The sequence below is a fragment of the Corvus hawaiiensis genome, chromosome Z (assembly GCF_020740725.1).
Source record: "Corvus hawaiiensis isolate bCorHaw1 chromosome Z, bCorHaw1.pri.cur, whole genome shotgun sequence".
Lineage (NCBI taxonomy): Eukaryota > Metazoa > Chordata > Aves > Passeriformes > Corvidae > Corvus > Corvus hawaiiensis.
The window spans coordinates 12,616,654-12,635,514 of record NC_063255.1 but is presented as its reverse complement, the minus strand read 5'-3'; the positions used below and the strand labels follow the sequence as shown (position 1 = coordinate 12,635,514).

Below are 18,861 nucleotides of genomic sequence, written 5' to 3'. Positions count from 1 at the left end.
GCCTGGAATCAACCCAGGCTGGGGATGAACAGATCAGAGCAGCCCTGCCCAGCAGGACTTGGGGGTGCTGTGGGTGAGAGGCTGGACATGCCCCGGCCATGGCACTCACAGCCCAGAGAGCCAAATGTGTCCTGGGCTGCATCCAGAGCCCCATAAGCAGCAGGGGAAGGAGGGGATTCTAAGTGTGTATACAATTTGGTGTTTGTGTGCATGTAATAAAAGTAGACAGAAGTCACTTCTTGACTTCTTTATTTGATTTTAACAGATACAACATATTAAGACAGAATAGGGAAAATAATTTGCTTTTCCCCATTATTTGAAACAAAGAAAAAGAAAATATTTTTGAAATATTCTTTATCCCCAAGGCAAAGATCACACAATGTATTTTATTTCAACAGTATAAAAAAAAGCTTTCTATTGTTAAAAAACCTAGTAGTAGTAAAAGAAACTCCATTTGTCACATTTACATTCTACAATTTGTAGATACTTTTAGAATAGCATGAATACAGGCCACACATTCAATAACCGTGGCAGGAGAAAACTTTCTCAGGACTTTTTTTCTGAGGATTTGTTCGTTCATAATTCAGTGCTGACATCTGAAGCTTTATTTCAGTTTATATTACCTGCTCTAATGATTCTGTTCTTGTATTAGTCATTCAGTGAAGCCGTTCTAACTTGGCCTGTAGAGATTTAAAATTCCCAATAGTAGTCTGCACCATTAGCGTGGGGCTCATAGACTGAAGTTCAACCAGGTAGCAACTAACAGCATCCAAGCAAACATTTGTGAATCGTCGCCTGCAAAGAGAACAAAGAATAACAACAAGCTCCTTTTTAATCCCATATCTTAGAATTCATCTGAACTAGAACATGAGCATTCTTTGAGTTGTAATGGAATAGCGTATCAGTAAGATATCTGTCAGCTACTTTTAAGTATTTTACTATTTATTAGAGAAATTCATCTTTGAAATCTAATGCCTGTGACTAATGCATAATGGGAAAATAAATGACCCACTACTATTTGTCTGATGTTAAATATAAACTATAAAGCATGATACAGTTCATAGCAATGTGAAATATTTAGATAGTACTGTAGATATTATTAGTCATGTTTAAGTTACTAGTTTAGATAGCAATTTCAATGTCTTAAATTATAATAAAATCTCAATTTATGTAACATCTGAGTACGTGTTAAAATCAGACAACATTCACTTAAGTTCTAACATAGTATTTAAATCAGCCAACCATAGAAGACCAATAAAGTGATAAAAGACAGAAATAAACAGTATGTGAACAGGGGATATTTATATGTATGTTTTTTGGAAGAGTCAGAAACATCTATGTTTAGAAGAGTTATCAAGACTTTGCCTAGTTTTGCTTATTATTATCGAGACAAGATAGCTCTGAATGAAGTTCGTATAGTCTATTTGAACAAAAAATTATCAAAACTAGAGATGACATGCAGGCAACTTTTTCAAGTACTTAGCTATCTTTTTTTGCTAGAAATTTTTTCTATTATAACTAAATTTCTTCCCAATGTGAACTAAGCTGAATTTTAGTCTTGGAGACTGATTCATCATCAGCCTCTTATAAACAACCAGGGAAGATCCATCCCAATGTTTAGTCTTCTCTTTTCCAGAGTAACTCAGAGCTTCTAGAATTTGTACATGAACCAGTTCACAGTTTCAATCACAAAATGCCCAGTTGTCATTTTCCCCCGCTTTTACACATTGCCTCAGATTTGTCTGAACTAATCCTTAAAGTCTGTTGCCAAAATTTACAAAATAATCCTCTCAGTTCCTCATGTATCTTCAGTGATGTGAAGAAAATTGCCTTTGTGGAAGTAGTTTATAAGGGAGAATTCTACAATTTTATATAAAATGGTTTTGAATAATGAGTGTTAGTCACCACTGCTGGGAATAAAATATTAAATTCACCCAAAAGAAAAGAAGAAAAGCTTTGGGAATTGCTGGAGTGAAGTATTTAGAATATTTTATGTTTCACTATTCATTATGATATAGCTATTCTTTTACCTCATAGGTACTCTGCTGGGATCCTGTACATATCCTGATAGTAATACATGAATACACTCTAGGAGGTGCAAAGGCTTTTTCATTCTATTCCAATATGGATCCTAAAAAAAACCAAACCAAAACAAAACAACCCAAAATATTAAGGACACAAATATTAAGGAGACAAGACAAAAAAAAGTGTGTGGTGTGTACACGAATTGCCAGCTGCAGCACTTATTTATTTATTGTATAAAAAATGTAAGATAAATGGGAATTCTACCTTAACCTATATTTAACTCTGCACTTAAATATTATTTTAAATTACATACAAAAACATACATAAATTTAACTCAATTTTCTATTACCACACAAGTCGAATCTCTTTATTTATTGCATCAATGATCAGACAAGATGCAGTAATACAACCGATTTTAATCGTTATTAGGAAACAAATAATATTAATATATTCAATATATGCTGTTCCTTCTGCAGTGTAAGAATTCTAATCCTATTTCATCCTAAACTAGCTCTAGGTGAACTAAAAGAATTAACAAATTTCCTCATCATGCTCTAGGACTGAAATGAATTAAATCAACACATTTTATTCACAGCGGGAAAAGACAGCTTTTTAAGAGTATTTGAACAAAGAAAGTAAAGCCTTGGATGTATATTTTGTTACATCCTTCCTTATATTATTTCATGTTTCCAACTAAAGAGTGACCTTGATAAAGTTGAAACCATAATTTTTATTTGTGCTATTTTCCTTACCCGTGCCTTAAACAGCTGGTCATATACTTCAAGCAGCCTTGGCAATGGCACTCCAATTTCTTGCATGGTGTATGTTACAAAACCTACATCCCAGTTCAAAGTGCAGACCTGTTGCTCTAGAAACTGCACTAGGAAATCTGGAGGACAAAAGTGAGGGAATATTTAGATTCCAGCTTGTTACTGGGACTGTAGGAAAAAAAGGCATTTAAAAGTTGTTTACTATCAGCAGTGCATGGCAGGGATTAGTAATACTTAGTACTTTGTTACAGTTTTGCCATGCAACTATGCAACTAACTATCCATTAACTTTTGTTCCTACACAAAAACACATACTATCACTACATTTGCGAGAATGGCCAGCAAAACGACTAGAGCTTAAGTGCCTGTAACAATTAACAGTGTATTGTTCAGCACTAAATGTTCATCTTTAATGCCGTTGCACAATATTTTAGTATTATAAAAAAAGATTTACCGCTGAACAATAAATATTCCAGGTTTTTATATAATACCATGTTGTCAAAACATATGAGCATCAAAAAAACCAGAAACTCTACAATGGTCCAGAAATCTCCTGAATTGTTTTCAGGATCTACCCTCTAGATGGCAGACGGTTTATACAGAATTCCAAGAGACAGCAAATAAATGTGGTTGCTTAAAATCTTAAATGCATAAATACATATTTTGTACTTTGTGCTTTGAATTCACTTTACTACTTTCTAAAATGGGATCTGCACAGTCATCCAAAAGTAACTGCTGCTGCCACCTAAACTTCATTTATTTCCTATTTCTTTTGAGATTAAAAAATGAAAAATGCTTCTTAGTTTAAAACTTTTTAAAGAGGCTAAAAAAACAAGCTGAAACCCGTCCATCAAACCCATATGCTTATTTACTATGCCAGCTAACAACTTGCCTAAAGGAAAGTAGCGAGGTGTGCCAGCATAGATCTTTCCAAGCAATGCCAGCTTCAGACAAAGCGCTTGCATTCTGTCAGTGGGGCTCAGAGATACACTGTCGCTCAACTCTGGAAGTGAAAAGAAAACAGAACGTCAGGAAAAGTTCCACATTTACACAGAACGACACCGAGGCACCTAAATTTATAAATAATACATGAAAATCTTACACTGTTGTCAATGAAAAATCAGCACATGGAAGTGAAAATACAACCATTTGTGGTGTGTTTGCATGTACATTCGTAAGTTTTTATGCTTCTGTCAAGTTCCATGCAAATCTACTTAAAAAGCCACAACCAAACAAAACCACACTCCAGAACTCCTCAAGAAATCCACTACCACACAGCTTTCCCTTAGATCTCTATCAAGGTTGCTTACGCAACGGGAAACTCGAACCCAAAAACCAAGGGGGGAAAAAAAAATCCAAAACAACAGGAACAGAGAATGAATTACTAACTCACGGTAAAGGATAAGAGAGATCATCACAACTGCTAGTCCATTAAGACCTACCTTTTTCAATGATTTCTTGCCAGAGAGTTTGCACCAAGATAGGATCAGAATGACCTGCACAATGTATAATTGCAAGCTTACACTCCGAGAGCTTAAAAGGGTCAGCAAATTCTCCATACAGCTGAAAGAAAAATTACCAAGCTTTACCTTTCATGTAGGATCAAATTAAATTTCAAAAATCAGTTGTTCCTTATTTTGTGTGATAGACGGACTAGTAAAGATTCAACTTAAGTAACTGTTGTCAATTACTAAATTTTTTTTTTGCTACATTTAGTTTCACTTCTTAGATGCAACCCTACATTTTATATGAATTTAAAATTAAAACTTAATTTTCCAACAATTTTTTCAACAAATGAAGAAAGCTAAGAGACTTAATAATGAAAACATGTGAAAGAAATTAAAGTACTGAAGACTGAAAGACTATTGAAGTACAGAAAATGACAGTCCAGGGTAACAGACATTCTGAGACCAGGGATGATAAACTGCCTATTACTCTTCCTAGTAAGGATAGAATCATTCTTTGCAAAACACCTTTTCCTCCCAAAATTTGATAAACTGGACTTTAACACAAGGAAATTTCAATCACCTTGGTTATATCCATCAACTCAGCATCAAGCTGGGAGATTGCATCTTGTACTGAAGAATGATGCGAATACTGCCGCTGTAATGTTTCTTGTATTTGAAGCTGGATCCTGGCAACCTTGTTTAAGAGGAAAATACAGTATTTCAAGATTGAATTAATTTAATCAAAGTTTAAGAACACACCCAGAATTAACTTTACCCTATTTAAATGTAGAAATCTTGCTGCCTTACACCATTAGGTCTATTTTCAACTGGCTAAATTTGCCATGTCAGGAGGAAAGCACAGAAATCCATTTATATAGAACTGGTAATAAAACCATTATGTGCCAATGAGACAAAGTGAAATAATGTATTTACAGTATAACTTAGATCAGTATTTTTTCTTACTTCCATTTTCTCTTCTAGTTCATGTAGGAATTCACCATCTGCAGCTATAGAGGATATGGCAGTGGAACTTTTGGCACTCAGAATAGCACGTGCAATGTATTCAAGACGCTGCTGAAGAGAAATTTCTGTGCTACAAAACAAATATTCAAAATAAAATGAATACTTAATATAATTATTTGAGGGTTAGTTATATTCTAGCTAGACTCTGGGAAGTAGTACGTGCCTTTTCCAGATTTTCATTCAGGACGCGATCCAACTGTGTAACCCCATCTTTGCTGCAAGCTCAGTACTAGTGTACTTCTCAAAGAACTGACCACTTAATATATGGTAATTACAGGAAATACATTGCAATGTAATATATAATACTTAAGTAAACATTATCTTTTTTTTCAAATAATTGCCTAAATTTAAAGATAGCACATTCTATAAATTTTTTTTTTTTTTAGAAAACCTCTTTGAACATTGACCTTTTCTTAAAATACTTACACATAATGTTTTGGTTTTAGTTTTTCCAGTTTTTCCCTAATTACCTCAATACAGATGCAATAGATCACACATAATCCATACCTATGGAGGTCAGCCAATTTAGCCAAGACTCTAGCAGCATTACTAAAATTTCTGTTCTTTTCAAAGTATCTCCAGAGTAAATCCATATAGCGGACTTTGTTTTGGTCAATCTTGGTCATCCGCACCAGGTAGGGTTCCAAAAAGGGGGCAGTAACCTGCAGACATCAGAAAGAAAACAGTTATACTCTTGCTCTTCCCTGTTTTTTGAAGCATTATTACAATTACCTCTCCCATTTAACTGTGCATAGATGAGCTCACCTGTAACAGCTTGTCCGCCAAGTCGGCTTGTATCAACCAGTTGTAAAGTGCAATACTGAAGAGTTCATCTGTGGAACGCTGAGCCAGCTTTAGCATTTGTTCAAACTAAGGGAAGAAAAGGCCAGAGCTGCTATTCCAGAATTGGTTACATAACTTTAAGACGTGAATTACCATGTGACAATACTTAGGTTCATGTTATTCACATGTCATCATTTCTATGGATGCTCTAGATACGGAGGCCAATTCATGACAAATCTTCACTTTGCTAAACTATTCCATAATTCTATTAAAATGATATATTCTAGACCCCTTCAAATCACACTGTTCTCTGGAGTGCAGTCATGACTTTCTTGTGAGTTTCTTACATGGTGTCCAGCTTCTTCATTGCTTAGCATGTTGGGGTCAGAGGACAGCACTGGAGGACCTGGCTTTTTGGGTACACTGGGAGACTGAGGAGCAGCTTTACTTTGATTCACTAACTCTTGAAGGGTGTCAGTGATACACTTGTAGCTGTTCAATCTGTAAACAGAGCAAAAGAAAATAAAAGCCCCGTAATTTTCATTCAACTGTCTATGAAGTAGTTTTCTCAAGTGTTGTTATTGTATGACTTTGTAGACAGTTACTAAAATTTAAAAAGGTCGCAGATTATTGTCAGCTAGTTGTCACGACCTAGTTTGTTCTCATTCATCTTTCTAAGAAGTATTTCTGTGCTGTTCTGATCACAATGTTTTCTGCATCTATCACTTTTTGTTTCAGATTAAGATGCTGCCATAGTAATCATAATCAAGGGGAGCATGCTGGGCAACAATATTTATATTGTGTCCCTTATCATAAAATGCTTGTTTATTATTACCCTGCATACCTTCCCTAAAAGAGCTACTCTTCCGGTCACTTGAAATAAAGCACCCCATATAATGATCATAAATTATCCTGGAAACTTGCCTTTCTTGAAAAGCTTGGAGTCCAACAACATCTTCTTCTGGTTCTCCATTTTTATAGAAATGAAGGCCAAGACCTTGGGGATCTTTCTTTTCAGCAGCTGTAAGAGAGAGCTCTACTACTCCCTCATAGAAACGCACTAGGAAAAATCAAAACAAATATCACTGTTCATTATTGTATTAAATCCACAACAAAACGGTAAGTGAATCAAACACTTCTCATTTTAGCAAGCAAGAAAAAAAACCCCACTATTCACTCTGGTCTGTGTCATATAAAGTTTACACCTATTCCTACCCTGTGAGACTTACATGTAAATTTGAGGTTAGATATTAAATTACATCAGAATGTCCTGCACAATGTATAATACTGTACAGAGGCCCATTTCTTAACAGTTATATAATTTAAATGTAGACGTAACTGATATACTAGCTTCTACTGCACTAAATTGGATTCAGAATGACCTTTCAAACAGTGTATTATGTATAAAAGTTACCTGAAACCGTCTGCTTACATAGAACCCAATAATTTTCCTAAAAATATTTTAACCAGATATATGAAACAAATAGACTCTGCAATATGAAATAAGTGCACGGGAATATTTTAATATAGAAATGGATTTTTTGGTTGGTTTGTGAAACCTAGAAAGGCTTTAAAAAAGAAGAACAGTCTGGCACATTTTAATAGTTAGAGTTATTAACTAACAGTTTATGGTAAAAAACCATAAAAACCAAGTTGAAAATTAGTAAACAAAACAAACAGAAAACATGGCATGAAAGGATACCACAGAAATTATTTAACATGATCAGTGACTGGCTCTTACCCTGCCTGTACTGTGCACAAACATTAGCAAGGTCTACTTGATTGCTGATCTTCTGGTACTCTTTCAGTGACTCCCTCAGCATCTTCTCTTTTTCCATTTTGCTTTGAGCTTGTCGAGACCTCTGAAGAAGTTCATTTGCCTAAAGACAAATGATGGAAAAATGGAAATTATTCACACGAGCACATCATGCACAGATCATGGATGCTGTGAGTGAATTATTATTCCAAACTTCAAAGCTGAAACAGTAGAAACACCACCCTCTCAAAAGCAGTCTCTGGTCACTAAGTTTCCAGCAGAAAGGCTACGATAGCATTAGTGAGAAGGGCTGAAGACTTAACAACTGGTTTCTCATTCTCTCCTCACCAGTTACTTGTTTCAAATTTATTTGAAAACCTTCAAAGACCTAAGTTCTTAAACACAATTATCTCTCACAAATTCCAGTAAACCATGCCACGGACAAAAACCAAGATACTATTGTAAGAGACGGTCTGAAGATCCCTCATCTGCCTCACGATCATCACCGAGGACAGAGACTGAACACAGCAGTCCTGGCCTGGCTGAGGTGGGATGTCTGCCAAGTGTTGCCTGCGGGTGTGCCCACTAGGAACTGGTACGCATTCCTGAGGAAAATTAGTGCAGGTCACAATGGACTGCGCCGTTCTTGCTGCCCAGGCGGGAAGGACTGCGCTGAAGCAGAAAGGAATGACCTGTCCTGTACACCTGTCCTGTACCTGTTTCCCAAAGCAACGGGCCCCATAACAATGGCTGTAGATTTCCCCACCTCTTGGCCAGTTGCCCCTCGCTTCTGAAAAGGACTATAAAGGGACTTCCTGAAATAACTGAGCCCGAGATCTCCCCACGGAAAGAAGATGGATCTATTGGCGGAAGACCACAAGGACTTCGTCTCATCTGTTGGTAGCTATTGCCCCCTCTTTTTCCCCCCCTCTCTACTTTGTTTTTCTTTATCTCTCTCTCTTTCTCTCTTCTATTGCATTACTGTGTTGTGAGCACTTAATAAAGGTGCACTGTTTGATTAAGACCTAAATCTCGTGTCCTTTTACACTCTGAGATCGATAAATGAACCATCACGACCCCCACTTGCATTAGCGGATCGTGACAACTATGCTGAGGAAAGACTGGAATAAGAAAACATTTTAGCAACATAAAGAAGACAGGTAGACATCAGATTAGAGTTAAGACACTATGAACGTTACAAATAACAGCAAATGCTTCAAACAAATTTCATGTAATGTTCAGCATTAATCAACTAAAAGACAAAAATATGCCCACAACTCGACTTCATTATTTCTTCTGCTTCTGAAACTACTTGAGCATAATAATGACTCATAAGCTGCCCAACGTACCTCATTTGAGCATGTTTTTAAGCTGTGTTTTGCTGCTGTACAATCTGGAAGCACACTTACCTTTGAACACACAGCATCATCAGTGCTATAAAGAAGAGGACAGATATCTTGCAAATGGGCAATGATTCCATCCACAGCAGCATTATCTCTGATGTAACAGTTTATAAGAGATGCAATGAGTGCTCCAGTCAACTCTCTGTCTCTAATCACCAAGTCTTTAAAAGCGGTAATCTTTAGTTGTTCTTGAAGTTCCTGAAGATGAGACAGAATTTCATTTGTTTACCAAATCTTTTACTTGACCCTGTTTAGGAATGTCAGAATGTTCCAGCAGCAAAGTGAACTGTTTCTAATAATTAAAAACATACAACATTTCAACGACTACAATGTACAGCATAGAAATACACTATTTAAAATACACATTTTATAGCAAAATAAAATTAATAAAGCAAGGGCTACTGCTGAAGGCACTAGATCCCTGGGTGCCTAAGGACACTGAAAACTCTTAACAGACTTCCTCTGCCATCTTCACTACGTGTCACCTCTGTTTCAGATCTCTGATAGTAAGAATGGAATTAGCAGTTCCTTTTACTTCACAGGGCACTGTCAGAATGCACACCCTATGAGTCTGTCCAAGCTTTTAATAATGGGAACAATCTGACTACTGTCATAGATGAAAAAAATGACAGATTCAATAAAAGCAGGAGTTTGAAAAGTTCAAGGTGTGCACTCTTTATGCTTTTTAAAATTGAATTGAAGGTTTCTGATTTTTAAAAATTTATTATGAATATGTGAGCACACAGTTGCCAGTAGTATCTATGTAGTGTCTACAGATGATACTAACAGCATGATAATACAACTACAAAAACTCCTAATCTACTGAAGACAAAGGAAAATATTTTACTTGTTAAACAGTTAGTTATCTCTTTGTCCAACATAAAATAATAGTTGCCTAAGTCTCCCCAACGCAAGAGCCCGAAGAGCAACAGCTTCTGTACCTCTGTAAGGTTTTAAAATTGTTCTTTTTGTGAACAAAGAATACAACTTCTCAAATAATCCTATTGAGTTCTAGGGGAGAATGCCTAGTATTCAAATTAATAGCTTTTTTCAAAGGTTGGGTACAAATTTGACATTAGCAAAGGGTGGACAGCAGTAGCACCCGTAGTTCTACAAGTTGCCTTCTTCACAAACCAGGAGGCTGAAAGAACTGGGATCATTTAGCCTGGAGGCTGAGGGAAGTACGTGGGATCTTACTAATATTTTTGGGAAAGTGTAATGAATGCAGAGTCAGGTTTTTCTCAGTGGTAACCAGTAACAGGACACTGCACAATGGTCAAAAACTGAAGCAAAGGAAATTACACCTGAATGGAAGAGAAATTTTTCTTACTCTAGAGGTGGTTCAACACTGGAACAGGTTGCTCAGAGACACCAAGGAGTTTTCATCTTTGGAGATATTAAAATCCTTACTGGACACAGTCCGGTGCAATCTGCTCTAGCTGACCCTGCTTTGAGAGTCGATTAGATTATTCACCCCACTGCAGAGGGGACAGATGATCTCCAATGGTTCCTTCCAGGCTCAGGTATTCTGTGGTAAATTCTGGAACCCCACTTACACAGAAGAGGAAGGACGCTACTACCATATTGTTCTCCATCTTTCATCAACACTAAGGCAAAGAGTGAATACCACTTGGCTGGAAAATATTGGTCTATTCATTTCAGCACATTTTGCAGAATGTGCTTAAGGTAAAAAACCAGTAATTTATAAAATCAGATTCAGTATTAACTATCAATAAAACTAAAACAATTTGTTAGTGACACTTCCAATTTCATAAAATTGACTGATTATGTCAATACTACGTATCAGTCTCTTAAACATTTGTAACCTGAATAAAAATTTACAAATAATCATCCTTTGGGAATACTTACATAGCAAAAGAAATTCAGGTGATAAGTACAAACAAATTAAAATTGTATCCAGATCCAGACCTTACCTTCTGAAGCTCACCTACAGCAACACTGAATTGGTGCTCACATAGCAACTTCCATAAAGCCAGTGCCTGGCAGGTTTTGCGAACAAGCTGCTGGATGCCTTGAAGTGAGTTCTTCTCAGTTAGCTGTGCCTCAGCTGAAAAAGCAGAGATTGCCAGCACATAATTGTTCTACATATTTCAAATAAGCATGTAAGTTTTTGAGGTTTTTCAGTAACAACCTCCTTAAATTTCTGGTTTGTTTTTTTTTTTTTCTTTTCCATTCTTGATTAATGCTGTCTAGCTCTCTTGGGAGATAACCACCATGTCAACTCTGCCCCAAAACAAATATAATCTGTTAACATTTAATTCAAACTATGCAACGAAGGAGTCAGACGCTCTGAAAAAGAAGTATGGTTTCCTGTGAATGCACTAGATTTACATATCAGCCTTAAATTTTTACTTTTTTTTTTTTCAAAAATAGCTATCATAAATGTATTTCTGACCTGTATTTACTTGTAGAGGGAACAATTACGATAACAACTGTGGTCAATACTGTCTACACTATTCCAAAAACTACAACATTTAAATCTGGTAGGATGTATTCTATTAACTGCAAGGATAATGTGTTCATACTTGTAACTTGGTGGAACGTAATTGCAACAATTTATGTGTGTACTTTTGAGTGCTTACACTTCACAGATGAGGTAACAATAATTACATTGTGTCATTTAGCAACCCAAAAGGATTTATGAACTTAGTAACAAATAAAAATAAAGAATAAAATTATTAAAGGTCAACCAAATCCTACATAGTGACTTACATAAAACTTTTACATCTGCACTATTAAAAATCCAGGATTATACTAACATGGACCACAAACATCCTTAATTCCATACATGCAGCTGCAACACTTCCCAGCTTGCCTGCAAGTGCTGGGGAAAAGCTGCACTATAAGAGAACAAGAATTCAAATGGGCTTTGTGACAGACGTCATATTTCTAAACAAAATTTTGTAGACATTTCAATGACTGTACCTTTGAAAATCTGCACTACAGTAATTTTTTTAATAGGAATTGTGCTCACTTGTCTCACAAAACAACTGCTTGACAAATGCTATCCTGTAAATATAAACAGGTGTGCAGCTACTAAATACTGTGAGGAGATTAAACAACCTTATCCATAATGGAGAACATTAGGAAGGAAAAAACAGAGACAAGTGTGCAAAAAAATGGCATAACGTAAAATTTGTGTGGAAAAAAAGGCCTTTTTATTCAGAGGCTTTCATAAGAAAAGTGAGAAAGGCAACATCCAAATGCATCATTCCCTGATACTTTCTGTTCAAAAATTATTACGTACCATGATATTTCCTTTGGAGTTCTTGCTGGACTTGCTGAGAACTTCCACCATCAGGCCGCATAAAACCCAGGAGCCTCTGCTGTAGATTGGCTGGTGTGCTGAAACTGCAAATTAAGAAAAACCCCAACAAACGCTAATATGATTACAAAAACTGAATCTTTTAATGATGAATCTAACAAACTAATTTTAGCATCTGAATATTGAAGCTGGAGATCATACAAACACTTCAACTTTACAAACACATATGGTAGTTTTTCAAAAGCTGGACATTAAATTCCACATGTAAATTTACCACAGTTAATATACCTTGGGTTTCCAAGTGCTCCTACTGTAGCAAACTGTGAATTTCTATCCAGAAATTCTTGTAAACCTTTTAGTTCTTGTAGCACACATTCCAGCATACGGGATGGAACACTGCTTTCTATCTGCAAAAGAAAGCAAACTTCTTTACAGAAAGCTGGGTTTTCCCACTTCTTTTTCCAAAAAATTTCCATTTTAAGCTAATGTCACTGAAAAGACAAATAAGAGGGTACAACAAATAAATTGTGTGTTAGTAACAGATCTCTAGAACACAACACGATTATACCACATTCATTGAGGCGGCACACACGTGAAGAGGCAGGAGTCCTCTGAAGATACACTGTATTCAAGATGCCCCTCTGATAACTAAATCAGCTATGCTTTACTACTTCCAACTCTAAACTAGAACAAGGATTGAGCACTGCCAAAACACTGCCGTAGTATAACTGCCGAAGTCTTCCAGAGTCTCCCAGTTACCTTAGGAGGTAGGAGGAGAAAAGCTCATGTAGCAGTAAATTTGCAGTGCTCAAATTACTCAGATCAGGATTCTACCAACAGCCACAGCCAGAAAAGATTTTATTTTGATCATGGACAAAAAGTGAAACAGCAAGATGTTAGGAAAATGATGGAAATTTTTTTGTGTCTTTCCATAACTGCAGTGACTATCCCAAACCACTAAAGCATTTTATTTTTCGGGTTTGTCTGGAGGGCATATGCAGAAACCCTAAGTGAGTATTAAGGAAGTGCTATCTAGTAAACGTGGAGAAAACTGGCCATTGCCAATTAAAAGCAGAGATTAAATTAGTTTGGTTTCTTAGAAAGTAACATTAGAAAGAATACCTTAAAAAGACAACTAATGCTCAGTTAAGAGCTCAGCACTTATGAAAACAATGACATGACAAACGATGGGTTTTGTACCTAACAGTTTATAACTGGGCATGGAAGTTAAAAAGGACCTCAGAAGTTTAAAAGGACTTAAGACAAATACTAAAAGAAACTTTTAAGAAGACAGAATAATCTTTTACATACTGCAACAACTTCTCGATTGCCACTTTTGAAAACTCGCTCCACGACTATACTGCCATCCCAAATATTTCTGAAAAACAAAACAGTTTGTGTTAAAAGCCAAGTCATTTAAGCAAGTATTTTTGCAAGTTTTCTATGTATAATTTCTTAAAAAAGAATTATTAAAACTTTAAAGTTAAAAGTCTAAAATAAGGATTAATTTTGATGAAAACTATTAATATTTGATGAAAACGATTTTGATTGAAAAATATTCAAAAAAGTAGCCATTATATAATTATGAATGACACAGATATAAGTAATTAATAAAATTCCAGATTTTAAAACTTTGATTAAATTAAATTTGACACTTTCAAATACTATAGATGAATATGATTCCCTGGAAATAGAGTGTAAACAAATTAGTGTAGTAACAAAAATTTCTTTCCCAGTCAGCATGCAGAGAGATCACCAACATATGCAGAGTTCTGTTCTTGCTTGGTTTGTTTAGGGCTGAGCATCCAAGGTAACAGAATCTTTAGTGCTGCTTCACTGCTCTGACTTGAGCATTCTGATTAAAGATTCTTAATAGAAGTTATTTAAAGCCAAGACTTTGATCTTGTAAGTCCTTCTGCATTTTTGTTTCGTCCTTCCGTAGGAGTTTAAAACACACATAGGTTTGAAAAATAAAACTTCAGTTTTCAGAGTTGTGTTTATGCACTCGATTGCAGGCTCAGTATCTAAGCAACTCTCCAGCCCTAAGCATTCAGTGAATGTATTATTACTAAAAGAGCTGCAAAGACAATGTATTATATAGACAGGTATTTAATAAATACAACATTAAAATTTACTAATTTCCAATTTAAATGCTATTAATATAGAATGCACCCAAGCATTAGTGCAAAGAAAAACTACAAAACAAATTGAGTGACAGAATCTCTTTTTACAAAGACCTCACCCTATAATCCGAGCAAAGTATATGCAGATTCCATTGTGTCTTCCAGAAAATACTATCTCGGGGCCCATCATTCCACTAATGGATGTACCAGGGTGAGACATGGAATTTCCAGAAGGAAACATGGGAGTTGACATAGCAGTAGGTTGTAAACCTAGGGTAAAAATAGGTAAATATTACTCCTTTGAATGCCAATAAAAAAGCCTAGTTGAAAAAAAAAAAAAAAAAAAAAGAAAGAAAAGAAGGTGTTACCTTGCCCAGATGTCAAAATGCTAGGATTAGAATATGGACTATCAACAGTCAAAGGGGAACCTAAAAAGGGAAAAGAAATAAAAGTAAGGTTGTTAAACACAGTCCAAACCACCCCCCCCCCAATCTAACACATAAAGTATAAAGCAGCAAAGTTGTTAAATCAAATACTTTAAATGTTTTATTTATAGTTTATTTACAGTTAAGTATCAAACTGCACTCATTCCTTATCAACGAACACTCCACAAGTGAACCAAATGGATACACTTCCTTCAAGTGCAGTTGAAGCAGCATTTTTTTCCCAGCATTCATGTGTTATTTACTGCACATCATTTGTTGTCTGCACTGGGTATATTGTCTGCATACTTCTTGTTGTTCCTCACCTTCTGAATGCTGAACACTGGTAATATTACTTTTTATTTTTACATGGGGAAGATGGACAAACACTACAGCAACACTGCTAACTCAAACCACCTAGTCTGAGACTGTCCACAGCCTCAAGTTCAGTCATGAATACTCAATCTCCTCCTGAAAATTAAGTCTGAATATCTAACTTACAACCTCAAAATATCAGGAACATGTGTGGTCATCTACAAAAATGTCCACATTAGGAAGCAAGATGATGTATCACAGAAAAGGCAAGAAAATCGGCATTCTGAAAATTTGGCTTCTATCAAAGAATCAGTTCTTGCCTAATTTCCTACAGTTCTCTCAACTTGGCAACACACAACAGCACATAGGATAACACAGTGCCAATGCATTCTCAAGAGCACACGGTCTTGTGTGCCAAGCAAAGCACAAACTCGCAGAAAAGCAGCATGCAAATGCATGACTAGACTTTGAACAGTGGGAAAAAGATGGAAATAAGTTAAAGGCACCTGGCCTTTTAATGCTAACATTATTGTAATGTAGTTTCACATGCAAAATTATGAGGTGGTTTAATGAATTTCTGTTAGCAGTGTCTGACCCACCACATGGGACATCCACAATATCAGAATCTTAATTTCACATGACAGTTCTCTACCCTTTGAGCAAACTGAGAAAGTAGAAGGAGAAGAATGGTGCCATCTTCCACCTGGACCTGTTACTGAAGCAAAATGGAAACATCTGCTTTGATACTAGGTTTGAAAGAGGCATTTATGACAATGACAAAAATATGCAAACATTTTGACTTGGGAAAAGTACACTTACTTCTAAAATGAGTCCCCTTGTTGACTATAGAGCTTCCTGTTATTTCCCCCACAACTTAATTCTTAGTCTGGTACTAGCACCTGTTCTTCCCACAGCTGCCATTCTCTCAAACTCAGATTTAATTTTACATACTTATGCCTTTCCTCAGCTCTTGCCCATACTGTTACCATTCCACACCATAAGGGTTGGAAAGTGATGACACTGATTCATTAAAACTAGCCACTGTTCTTAGTATTTTAATAGTAGTTAAGAATTCTGAAAAACAGGGTCAACTGCTTTTCCTAAACTTCATCCTAGTTCAGCACATTTTTCTCCAATACTTAGGAATTTGGGTATGCGTCAAAATATGGTAGTAAAATTGAATTTCTTTGAATTCCAGGCAAACAAGTTTATTTCCCAAGTCCGTTGTGTAAAATCAAATGCCACATGTCAGATAAAGGTAGAGGATCTTATACATAAATGAATTATTGACAAAAAATAGTAATTAATTTAATTCAGTATTTCAATCAGAGTTTCAAATTCATCATTATGAATTTCTTTTTCAGAAACCCTTCAAATATGGAATTGAGTGACACATATTAAGGGACAGCAACTGAAGAAATGTAAGTGAATCTGAGAATTCAAAAAGGCCTCCACTCCAAGAAGCATCAAATTCTGAGGAGAAACAATAAGCACTTTTGTCCTTTGTAGGTGGCACTGAAGACTGAAGCAGAAACCAAATGCTAAAGACAGAGCTTTTAAAGGGAGAAGTCATTCCAAATGACTAGCTCATTTCTTGATCAAATTTCTTCTTCCTTCTCATAAGCAGTATCTGTAGAGGTATGACAATGACACTGTAGGAAGATACTGTTATAGCTACACAGCAACCAACTAAGCTTTGTGAAGTCTAAAATATATTATTGATAAGTTGTTCTCTGGCTGCTGAAATGACTCTGGAAATAACAAATGTATACTTTCTTCACAGTGTCTTAACAGAGTATATGCAACATGGACACATAATTTCAGATAACAAGAACTCCTCACCAAATCCAAAAATCACTCAAGAGAAATGGAAAAAGCTCTTGTCATTAACTAGCCAGTAAGTGAAAAAAACCCAGTCTATTTCAGACAAAAAGAACACAAGTACTTGTGAGAAGACAAAACACAACATATTCAAGGGAAAAAAACCTGTCCAAAACTATGAAATGCTTGCTACATACCTGCAGAAACAGGAGAACCCAAAATAGGTCCAACGTTGCTGGGAGGAGGCAGAGCTGATGGAAATCTCATTTGTGCTTCTCCACCATACCTAAAGTTTGCAAAACCAAAAATTCTCAACATGTCACGCACAGCCCATTCAATTTTCATGCCTTTGAGAACTAACAGAAGTTTTGTGCTTCTTCTAAATTGGGGAATAAAATCCCAGTGTCATTTTAAAGAGAAATTTACCAATTTCAAAGTCAGGCTTATGCTTTAGTATCTTTTCAAGGTTTGCTACTACAGGGAAGTGGAAAGAAAGGCACAGTTGAGATGACCCATGGCTGTCCTTGTACCTTCCACAAGTAATTTCTATTCATGTCTATCCTATAGTGTTACATGAGCACTTTGCTACGTCTTCCCTTGCTAACTCCAGAGTTATCATCTACATTTGGTCTCAGATTTTGTGATGAAATTGAGTTTAATAAAGAGCAACTGTTCACAACCTACTGAAAACAGCTGACTGACTTTAACACCTGCACAAGTTTTGGCAAGGAAAAAGATTTTTGGGAACATAACACTCCAAGCTGCACATTTTATCATCACTCTCAACAGCCATATCTTACCAAAACCTGTTTTCTCTTCCTGCGAGGACAGCAAAGAGACCCACAATATAGGGTCACAAGAACCTTGTGAGGTTCAACAAGGCCAAGTACAAGGTGCTGCACCTGAGTTGGGGCAATCCCAGACACAGCACAGATTGGGGAAAGAACTCACTGAGGGCAGTCCTGTGGAGAAACGCTTCGGGGTTCTCATGGATAAAGAGTTGGAAATAAACCAACAGTCTGCCAAAAAAGCCAACGCTGTCCTGAGCTGCATCAAAAGAGGAGTGGTCAGCAGGTTGAGGAAAGTGATTCTCCCCTTACAGTCTGTCCTTGTGACACCCCACCTGCACACCCTCACTGCATCCAGCTCTGGGGTCCTCGCTGCAAGAAAGAGTTTGGACCTGCTGTAACAGGTCCAGAGGAGGCCATGAAGACCATCAGGGTGTTGGAACAGCTCTGCTATGAAGACAGATTGAGAGCTGGGGTTGTTCAGCTGGGAGATGAGAAGACTCTCGGGAGAACTTATAGCATGTTCCAGGACTTAAAGGGTGCCTTATAAAAATCAGTGAAGAGCAACTTTTCACAAGAGCAGATAGTGATAGGACAAGGAGGAACGGTTTCAAACTAAAAGATCAAAGAGATTTAGGTTAGGTATTAGGAAAAAATTCTTTACTGTGAGGTAGGTGAGGCACTGGAAGAGGCTGGCCAAAGAAGTTGAGGATATTGCATTCATTAAAGGCCAGGATGGATAGGGCCTACAGCAACATGATCTAGTGGGTGGCATGCCTCCCCATAGCAGGATGGTTGAAACTAGATGATCTTTAAGGTTCCTTCCAACCCAAACCATTTTGCAACTCCCTGCATATACCAACTTCATTAAGGCAGCCAATGACAATACACCACACCAA

At 36.5% G+C, this 18,861-nt stretch overlaps 1 protein-coding gene across 2 annotated transcripts in view; it reads right to left on the bottom strand.

The window, feature by feature from the left end:
- Positions 1–232: 232 nt before the first annotated feature.
- The window catches only part of NUP155 (nucleoporin 155), a 29,924-nt gene continuing 11,295 nt past the window's right edge, over positions 233–18,861 (bottom strand). The window contains exons 16-36 of one of the 2 annotated variants that reach the window (XM_048292014.1): positions 17,372–17,460; positions 16,006–16,068; positions 14,985–15,044; positions 14,736–14,886; positions 13,805–13,871; positions 12,782–12,900; positions 12,476–12,579; positions 11,142–11,275; positions 9,214–9,405; positions 7,790–7,928; positions 6,973–7,108; positions 6,396–6,549; positions 6,031–6,135; positions 5,773–5,927; positions 5,206–5,335; positions 4,823–4,936; positions 4,237–4,357; positions 3,687–3,797; positions 2,778–2,914; positions 2,031–2,131; positions 233–795 (exon numbers count right to left, since the gene is read on the bottom strand). In XM_048292014.1, coding sequence (XP_048147971.1) covers positions 657–795; positions 2,031–2,131; positions 2,778–2,914; positions 3,687–3,797; positions 4,237–4,357; positions 4,823–4,936; positions 5,206–5,335; positions 5,773–5,927; positions 6,031–6,135; positions 6,396–6,549; positions 6,973–7,108; positions 7,790–7,928; positions 9,214–9,405; positions 11,142–11,275; positions 12,476–12,579; positions 12,782–12,900; positions 13,805–13,871; positions 14,736–14,886; positions 14,985–15,044; positions 16,006–16,068; positions 17,372–17,460 — 2,521 coding nt within the window. In that variant the 3' untranslated portion in view covers positions 233–656. The remainder of the gene's footprint in view (positions 796–2,030; positions 2,132–2,777; positions 2,915–3,686; positions 3,798–4,236; positions 4,358–4,822; positions 4,937–5,205; positions 5,336–5,772; positions 5,928–6,030; positions 6,136–6,395; positions 6,550–6,972; positions 7,109–7,789; positions 7,929–9,213; positions 9,406–11,141; positions 11,276–12,475; positions 12,580–12,781; positions 12,901–13,804; positions 13,872–14,735; positions 14,887–14,984; positions 15,045–16,005; positions 16,069–17,371; positions 17,461–18,861) is intronic. The other variant, XM_048292015.1, reaches the window with a different exon arrangement.